Below are 9,893 nucleotides of genomic sequence, written 5' to 3'. Positions count from 1 at the left end.
AATAATAATAATAACAATAATAATAATAATAACAATAATAATAATAAAAACGTTTATTTCATAAAATATATAAAAAATACAAAGTATAAATTTTAAATGATGTTAGGACGTATATAATTTTGTATCCTGGTGTTGTGTGAATGTATATATTAAATTATTTCAGAAAAATTACGACCAAGTGACAATTCCGTTAGTTGGGGGTGACGCATGCGCAAAATATCCACACCTTGTCTACGAAAATGTCATAGCCACCTGCGGCGCATCACTTTTTACCCTAGTAGGGCCGCTATATTATCTTATATGGTTGGTCAAAAAACGTTTTAAACAACATATTGCAATTGTTTACCCATAACCCTCTTCAAGGAATACCCGAATACGATATTCACTCCATTTAGTACTCAGAACACAACATAAATTTCATTGGATTTTTGAAATTATATCGGTCAATCGACACAAAAAATTTGACCGGTCAATTCCACAACCCTAGTGTTACTTTGTGGCCTTTTTTATCCGAATCTGACCGCATGAAATATCGATCCGGACCAGGCTGGCATCCAGATCGATGTCTCAAAACTTTTTCTATAATGGGTGTTATTATCGCAAAGTTAAGGAAAAAAACAAACACAATCGGATTTCCAAAAAAAGAGGAAGCAAACGCAACGGAAGTTTATTTTAGTAGCAGGGACCATTTATATCGTAATCGCCTTGCTGTTATATTTGCATTCCTCAAAAATATTCTCAGACCAGAAGCTTTTCTGGAGTGTCCATTCGATCGAGCTTCCTTTTGGGGTAGGCATCATTAAAAGATTGATGGAGTGGTACTTCAACAGAAAGATATTACGCAACGCGAAAAAATTAATTCTTTTAAAGGAACAGAAGAAGAAAATTTTGGAAAATGTCAAGGAGACCGAAACGCACTCGAGTTCCTAGTACCATAAGTCAAACAAGTCAAAACGCTTTGCGACTAAGATCTGCGGCACAGAACGCGCAAAAAGAAAATCCCATTACTCCCAATTCTGAAAGATTATCAGCAGTAACTCCGCATCCGCCTGTTAGAGACATCTTCTGTCAATATCGTTCGCTGGGTAATGGACCATCATCAAATAGACGCGCGCTTATTTGTCGAGAATGCAGTGGACATAATGGTGGCCGATTTGAAGGAGTTCGAGGAATCCCAAGACTACTTCCCCGACCTGGAAGCTTACCCGTTGTACCAGATAGCTCTGGGTCGGCTGGAAAATTTTTCTTCCCGCTGTGATAATCTGGACCACGATAATGAAGTGTTTCGTGCCTTAAAAAAGAAAGGAAACAAAAATTATGAAGAACGACTTACGGTGAAAACCTGAAATGTTGGTTATGTAAGCGAATATGAGCTATCTATGTGATATTTTTGGCGATGCGGTGTTGCCAGGTATACTCAAATGGACACTATAACATTTTTGGATTCTGCAAAACATTCTGGATCTTTTGTATGTTGAACATTTTCGGAGATAGAAATTACCTTTAAAGAACTGTCGTCTTTGACATAAATAACTTTAATCATGTTTATGTTGTGATCTTGTTAACTTGTAATTCGAAAATAAGGTTATTTTTTAAAAATCGGCAACCACGGTCTAATTACTTAATTACAAAATCTGGAGCTACTGTTCGCAGAATATCCATATATTTTTCTTCGTTCAAATTCTCATTGTTAATACAAAAATCTATTTTATTATCCATCATCAAACAAAACACGTCGAAACTAAATGTGTGTTGAAATCGCTGTTCTCGTACAAATTTTGGATTTTCTGATGACCAAAAATGGTTATTCTTTCTGTTAAAAATACCCGAGTGTCCCATTGGACGGTCATGAAGAACGACTTACGGTGAAAACCTGAAATGTTGGTTATGTAAGCGAATATGAGCTATCTATGTGATATTTTTGGCGATGCGGTGCTGCCAGGTATACTCAAATGGACACTTTATAACATTTTTGGATTCTGCAAAACATTCTGGATCTTTTGTATGTAACATGTTGAACATTTTCGGAGATAAAAATTACCTTTAAAGAAATGTCGTCTTTGACATAAATAACTTTAATCATGTTTATGTTGTGATCTTGTTAAATTGTAATTCGAAAATAAGGTTATTTTTTAAAAATCGGCAACCACGGTCTAATTACTTAATTACAAAATCTGGAGCTACTGTTCGCAGAATATCCATATATTTTTCTTCGTTCATCATCAAACAAAACACGTCGAAACTAAATGTGTGTTGAAATCGCTGTTCTCGTACAAATTTTGGATTTTCTGATGACCAAAAATGGTTATTCTTTCTGTTAAGAATACCCTCCCTCCCGTGACAATTTTGAATCGTCGGTTCAAATAATTCTTTTCAAAAAATCTCTGCGCATCATGAGGGAGAAGAGATTGTAATGAAATTATTTTGTAATTATGCATATTATGCTTCTTCAGTATAAATAAAAATAAGATATGCCCAAATCACCTTTAGTGCTTCTGGACGTTCTTGAAACACTCACCATAAATGCCAAACAAATTCAAAATATTTGCGTTTCTATAATTATGTGCCGTCTTGATTACTTTTATTCGCTTTAATTGCAATATTTTGTTTTTTCTACTTGTAACTCACAAACCAGTGAAAATAGATGTACTATAGTTCGGTAGTTTGATATTGCAAATTATCATTCTTCATAAACGTCTAATATAATACATGTTTCATTTGCAGTTTCAACGTTGACGTCGATTTCGGGTAGAACCGGCAACATTGCACACAGGGAAAATATTTTTCAATTGTAATCGACGGCCATCGTGGCAAACCCTGTATATGCGCCCCTTTTTTTTTTCGGGAACACGCTAATTCTCGACAGTTGTTTTTTTGCATTCCCTCCCAGCAACTTGCCTCAGTGTATTGAGCAAAAAATCGAAGCTAGTTATTTTTATATTGCATACTCATATAGAATCGAGTTTTTTCGCAAAGAAAGCACGAGTTGGGTTAAAAAAATAATAACGGGGAAGATAAAAAAAATTCAAAGTTCGTTAACATTTTCAACGTAGTTTTACCTTTCCCAAAACGGCGAATTTTCTAAAAATCCGACCCGACATTTAGAAACTACCATAATTGGTTTTCAACGAACTACCGCGAGCGGCCCAAACGTCTAAGCATTTCTTATGCATCGACTGAGAAAACATTAAGAGAGGAAAACATTTAACCGCCGCCAAGACCTTATATATTGAAAAAAAAAAAAAAAAAGAGTACGCCGGACTTTTCCCGCTCTTCTCTCTTGCTGCCAAGTCTTCCTCCGCCCCATCTTCTTCTTTTTTCTCCTCGTCCTCTTCTTCTTCTTCCTCTTTAGACGATGATACACAATCAGAGATGGTAGTTGAGAGAAAAACATAAATGAGAGTAAAAATGTTAATAACAGTGCGTACATAGTGCCGTTTTCTGCTTCCACGGCCATCCTCTTCCCCATTTTCTCGTGCTCCTGCACTTCTGCGATGCTCAGCATCGGCGTCGCCGGATAAGAGATCTCGGGATTTTCGAGGAGCCAATCTGTGTAGTTCATCAGCATCTGGTCGAAGTCCGTTTTCGGCGGCGCCGCCATCATCTTCCTTTTCTTCAGCGGCAGTTTCGTGTCGATCTTCGGCCCGTCATCGTCATCGTTGAGTGCACGTCGAATCGATGGGTTCGCGACGTTGGGACCTTCGAACAACAACTTGTTCAGTTGGATGACGGGTTCGGACCTGTTATCGTCGGACCAGTGGCGCGCGTTGATCATCGGAGAGAAGCTCGAGTAATAGTGCGAGGCGTTTTTGTAGTCCTCCTCGCCGTTACTCTGGTAGGTCCTTTCTTTTACCGCGGCACCTGTCAAAAAACCAACTTGCAGATGTTTACTTAGGAGGAACATCCTACACCGGTTCCAATTTCGTTTTGCGCGCACCCGGTATAGTATAAAGTGAATTTCAAATAATCTCCCAAATGTGCAGTAGTACAAATATATACCCCTCACAGGCTAGTTTGTAGATAATGTTCGACAAAAAAAAGAAACACATTATAAGATGAAATATGCCCTTATTCGTGGCCCTCTCTCCTTTTTCACAAGCAAACATCCCCAATAACGATGGTAAAGTGAGGTAACTAATGGTGATCTGGAACCAACATTATTTTGGCACAAACATGTTGACAACCTGACGTCCAAAGTAAGTAGTTAAGATAAAGTGGGAAAAAAACGAAAAGGATAAAATTACTCACAGTTGTCCATCCTCGAAGTGTGTCCTCCCATCGCTTGTTCCTCGGACGGCGACGTCATCAGGTGCAGGAACATGCTAGAGGGCGTTACCGGCGTTTGCTCGACCGACGCCTCCGTCAGCGACCGAGTTCTGGTCGTACACTTGGCAATGGGCGACGTCGCGGTTCTCGATTTGAGCCCCGCCTCTTCCGCCGCGATCAACTTCATGATGACGTAGGTGGTAGTCGACTGATTGGCGACGCCGTCGTCGACTTGGGCCTCTTTCGTTTCATTAGCGACGGCGACGTCGGGTTGTTCGTAAAGGGGCGTATCAGTTTTTATAATCTGGAATTTAGTCGATCATCGGTCGAGATTGCCCGTGTAACAAAATCTGACCTGACATTCGGTCATGTTGGGTGAAAAAATACGCGCATAGACATTGTAACCTCACCATCAGGCCCCTTATTTACAGAGCTGTAAAACTATCTCTTACAGAGGAGAGGGGGGGAAGGAGAGAGGGGGAGGGAGAGAAAGTGAGATGGGGGAGGGAGGGGTGGGGAGAGAGAGAGAGAGAGAGAGAGAGAGAGAGAGAGAGAGAGAGAGGGGTAGGAGAGAGAAAAAAAGAGGGGTAGGAGAGAGAGAAAGATAGGGGTAGGAGAGAAAGAGAGAGAGAGGAGTTATTCTTTCTTAAAATTACAATTTAAAAGTATATGCAAGCCATTCTTTGTTTAGACTTGGTTAGACTGCGCCAACAGAGAACAACAAATTTTTTGTAAATTATTTTCATGATTTGTCATTCACAAAGAGAGTTATTCTTTCACTGGTCGTAAAATATTTGCTATATTGTTGTTTTTGGCATAAGTAAATAAATGACGATAGAAACAGATTTTCTTTTTCCCTTAAAAGGCTGTAACGGCAAGATTGTGTTCACAAAGATTGGTTTCCTATAAAAAAACCGTCGCCAAAAAAAAAACAAATAACGACGTACGTGTGGCGGAGGCGGCGGCGGCGTTTCGAAGTCTCGGCACTTGTCGCACTCGCAGGTCGCCGACGATTTCGCGCTCGTCATCGACGCCGCGTCGTCCAGGAAGCTGCACGCCGACAGCGAACGCGAGGCGTCTCCGTCGCGTGTCAGGTCCGGATTGGCCAGTAGCCGCTCCTCTGTCATCGTCGACGGCTCGCTGCTCTCGACAGTTGCGCGTTGCGACTTCGCCGTCGCCTTCTTCGTCGTGTCGTACGAAACCTCGACGGTTTCGTCGTCGCTGGCCGGCACCACGTCATCGGCGTCATCTCCGACGGTTTCATCGTCGCTGAGGAGCACCACGTCGTCGCCGTCTGTGTTGCCTACGGAGAAGGCGTGGATCTCCGCGTCCCACCGTTTGTACGCGCTGCTAAAGTCAGAGTCGGACCCTCTCGGCCGCTCCCAGCCGAAGTTCTTCGCGATGTCCAGATCGGCCACGTCGTCGAACACGGTGTCCAGCGCCATCTCCCGTTTTTCCAGGTCCCGTTCCCGCGCCCTGATGTATGCGAAATAGTCGCGCGTCATCCCCGCGATCGACGTAGAGACGAGTTTCACGACGCTACGGAATATCTCGTGCGTCGCGACGTTTTTCGGTAGGTGCCCGTATAGCGAATAGAGACACCGGTCCACGGTGTCAGCTTCCTCCGGTTTGCGCACCATTTTCCACTTCTGGAATATGATGTAGCCGCGGCAGAAGGCCTCGTCCGTCTGCTCCTGCTTGATCCGCGTGAGAAAATGCCTGGAAAAGAGCGACGGCGAATCAAACCGGGTCCTGGATTAAGCTCGTGATGCGCACAGAAGAAGAACCAAATGTAAACAGTATAAAAGTATAAAAAAAACCTATTTTATAAATAACACAGTATAGTGAACAATAACAAATGTAAAGGTCAACAACACTAACACGGAGTATAAAAATTGTACAGAAAGGGTAGGATAGTACGCTATGATCTTCAAACATTTCAGTGAGCCAATGATTTTAATTTCCACACTATAGAAACAATTTTCAATAAGCAACACATATCTGTTTTGAACACCTCAAAAGCCATATGTCTGTACCTATCTGGCAGCATATTGTACAAGTTAATGTTTAAAGAATTTTTGTCTGATATACGATTTTTTGCACGTGTTGGATAATATATTAGTATGTTTGGGAATTTCTAAATGATTATGGGGAATATAGATAAAGGACAGTGTCATTATCTTATATTCTTAAAAGCTGCACGAGCGATTTCTTATTCCTTTATTTTTATCAGTGAAACTATTTATCTGACCCAAAAAATCAACAATTTAATATGTTTCAGTATGAGTTTAAATATGTCAAGGGTGCTGATCTTTTATATGCGTAGCTATGGTTAAAGAAATGAAACGTGTTATAGTGATAGTAACTAACTTGTTAGAGACTTAAATGGCAACTGTAGCCAAAGGTATGAGGACAGGAACAGGCAGAAGGCGAATTACAACGGCTCGTGATAACCACTTTATTGTGTCAACAGCTCCATGAAGTTCGAAGAGTGGCTATTAGTCAGTGGACAGTGAGAAGAAGAAAATAACCTGACCCCGAAACCCACCGCAATCATCTAAAAGCACGCCTACGCTTTGCACGGGATCATCTGAATTGGACATTGGACCAATGGCGGTCTGTTCTGCTCTGAGATGAGCCAAGAATATGCCTTTTCGGTAGTGAACGACGGAAAAAGGTGTACTGAAGACCAGGACAGCGATTTGCAGAATTCTGCAGTGAACAGCGGAACCCTTATGGAGGTGGGGTCTGCAAGATATAGGGTGCAATTTCTATGGACGCACCTATGCACCACCTCTCTATGAATTTTTATAACATTCTTAACTATTCTACATATTTACACTATATTTCAATAATTAAAATAATATAAAGTTTTTTTTTCAATCCTCTTTCACCTATATTTGATATTATAAACGCCATTCGTCCAGATAAATCGTCATTAATGTAATGACTCATACTTCAGTGTTTCACGGCATTGTGGTGTAGGCGGCGCTGGTTGGTTGACGTTTACATTTTTGATATTAAGTTATGTTGTTTGCAAAGTGTATTTATTTCTCTTCTCTAATTGAAGACTTACGTTTGAATTTTCCTTAGAGAGCAAGGTAAAGGTTTAATATTTGACCTAAAGTTATTTATAGAATACACACATAAGTAAAAAACAATTAAAACGAAATGCATCAATTTTTCACCCTTTCACCCATATTTGCATTAACTTTTTTGAAATGAAATTCGGTTAAATGTGTTTTATACTGACGCGTAAACGTAGTTGATGATGTCGCGGCAGGGCTGCGATCCGGGATCGATCTGCATCTTGATCAGCACGTGCTGTATACGCTGCTGACTGGCGAGCAAGCAGTGATACAGCAGGCACTTGATGCGCCTGCAGGACAGCGCCATGATCTTTTTCATCTCCCTCTTCGGGACGACCTTCTTCTTCTGGGACGCGTTCTCGACGACGACGTCGCAGAATCGGGTCATGATCTCCTCCATGAGGTCGAGGTAGTGCGAGTCGCTCTTGCGGGCCTTGAGCCGCTTGAACGACAGCTCGATCACCTTGATGTGCTTGATTATGACGTTCTGCAGGGTCTCGGGGTCCTGCAGGTATTTCCCTTGGAATTTGAGCTGCCTGCGGGACGGCGAGTGAAACCGCAAAGCAAAAAAAAAACAATTTAGAAATAATGTTTTACTTATTTAGGTACACGTTTCAACAAAAAATCCCGCAAACAAATACAATAGTATAAACCATAATAAATAATAAAACAAAATACCATTTCTGAAAAAGAAGAAATGACCCCCAAATGAGATATTGAGCCTACTTAGAAAAATAATAAATGTAAATTTTGAAAGAAACTGAGAGCAAGGTCACCAACCTTATAACTGTCTACCTTTCTATATTGTTTTTTGTATATATGGGCCTTGCAACTGCCTTATTCAGAGATACTGCAAGAAACCCCTCCCTGAAAAACTTGTTAATTAGAAGTTACGGACCCAACATGTTCCTGAAGTATGGCCCACACATTGACATTTAAAAAAGGCACTAGGCCGTCATTATTAGCAACCTGCATTCATATTTTAATTTAATTTCAAGGAAACTACAAATGTCTGCTACCAAAAGTTCCCCTTAAACCTTTGAATGGAATATGTAAAGACCATAGAAAACACTTCTTCGGTATGGCCATATTAGACCTTGTCCATGCATTAGATATTTTAACAATAGAAAAGCAAGTAGTCAAATAAAAATAGTTAAAAGGTGACAGTTTAAGTACAATGAAATAAAAGCAAACTTTAATTTTTGCTTGCTACTGACAACTCCTCCTACTCTTCAAACTTTATTAATGGCAGCCTTTTTCCACCACAGGTACCACTGAATTTTATATTAGGTGACAACACTGTATTTACAATTAGTTACAGGGGGAACCCGCCCAGTGTCGGCACAGTTAAGGAGTTGTGATTAACTTGCGACACCCTTATGACTTAACGGTACATATAGATGGACATAAAAGTTCATTTTAACTTTACGCTCATCTTTTAATTACTGGCAAACCTCCAGGTGGTCCTTCGGATAAAAAAAAATTCCCCAATACTCTCTCATCAAGTGTGCAAGCTTCAAATAAAGGATAAGTAAAACAACTCCAAAGCAAGGGGTGCAAAAAGTGCCTATCCTTCCTCAGAAAATTTGGCTTGTGTAGATCGAAATGAAATGAACCCGACTTCGTTAAGAGAAAAGCACTTACTCCAAGTACCACTCCATAATTTCGAGCAATTCATTCTCGCCCCGGAGAAGGATATGTTTGTTGAGCTCCTTGCGCACCTTGTCGTGCCACTCGTAGATGGCCTCCGCGGGTGTCTTCGCCTTATCTGATTCCCGCAACGTATTATTTAAAAATAATATCTCCCAATCTGTTGACCGAACTTACCCAAGTCTATGATGTCCAGCGGCTTACCTTTTATGGGGCCCGCCACCCCTAAAGCGACCGCCATCCCCAACCCAAATGCAATTTAACAACTCACAATAAAACTTGAACCTCGAAAGTTCTTCATGCCAAGCAGTCTCAATGTTAAAAACAAATGAAAAGGGCCGCCCGATTACTGTAGGGCAACACCTTTATTTATTTTATTTATTCCGAAAATAATCAAGTGCATAAGTGACGCACCCCACTAACGACATACAAAAACGTCTTAATTGATATTGATATGACTGTTATTTTGTACAATCCCTCGTCATTCGCTAAATCGGTAATTACCTCGGCTCCCGTGAAAGAAACAACTCTAGACCATAAAAAAGCCGCTTGTCATTAATTGGGTTTTAAATAATACACGTGTCACGTTTTGAACTAAATTGGGATATTTAAACAAGCAAAGGCGAAAAGTATATCCCATTATCACCGAACGTTCATCAACAATCAACATTGGACATACGAATCACTGCTGCCAGGCACGGAATGCTAACGTCACTACCAATTATTACAGCTGTGTAATTCGTGATCCGAAACCTGAAGTACACACCAAAAACAAAACGATCAACAAAACATCAAACAAAACGTGTGTTTTTTTTGTATAATTTTATTCCGATATAACTAAAAAAAAGTTACTGTTTTTTTTTTTGGTTAAAATATGCAAATTGAAAT

The 9,893-nt window shown here is 40.5% G+C and overlaps 1 protein-coding gene across 3 annotated transcripts; it reads right to left on the bottom strand.

The window, feature by feature from the left end:
- Positions 1–81: 81 nt before the first annotated feature.
- On the bottom strand, positions 82–9,882 carry LOC132707117 (uncharacterized). Of its 3 annotated transcripts, none has more exons than XM_060678810.1 (7): positions 9,183–9,881; positions 9,000–9,123; positions 7,520–7,891; positions 5,214–5,985; positions 4,249–4,570; positions 3,256–3,861; positions 82–1,291 (listed from the first exon to the last, which is right to left on the bottom strand). In XM_060678810.1, the coding sequence occupies exons 1-7, from the start codon at positions 9,244–9,246 to the stop codon at positions 1,116–1,118; spliced, it is 2,436 nt and encodes an 811-aa protein (XP_060534793.1). In that variant the 5' UTR covers positions 9,247–9,881; the 3' UTR covers positions 82–1,115. The 3 variants fall into 3 exon arrangements, with proteins under 3 accessions (XP_060534793.1, XP_060534794.1, XP_060534795.1); XM_060678811.1 differs by having other exon boundaries at positions 83–1,291; positions 3,429–3,861; positions 9,183–9,880; XM_060678812.1 differs by lacking the exon at positions 82–1,291 and having other exon boundaries at positions 3,506–3,699; positions 3,756–3,861; positions 9,183–9,882.
- Positions 9,883–9,893: the final 11 nt, after the last annotated feature.

This window comes from Cylas formicarius, unplaced genomic scaffold, assembly GCF_029955315.1.
Source record: "Cylas formicarius isolate icCylForm1 unplaced genomic scaffold, icCylForm1.1 PGA_scaffold_9__14_contigs__length_23061073, whole genome shotgun sequence".
Lineage (NCBI taxonomy): Eukaryota > Metazoa > Arthropoda > Insecta > Coleoptera > Brentidae > Cylas > Cylas formicarius.
This window is presented reverse-complemented; position numbering and strand designations above follow the sequence as displayed.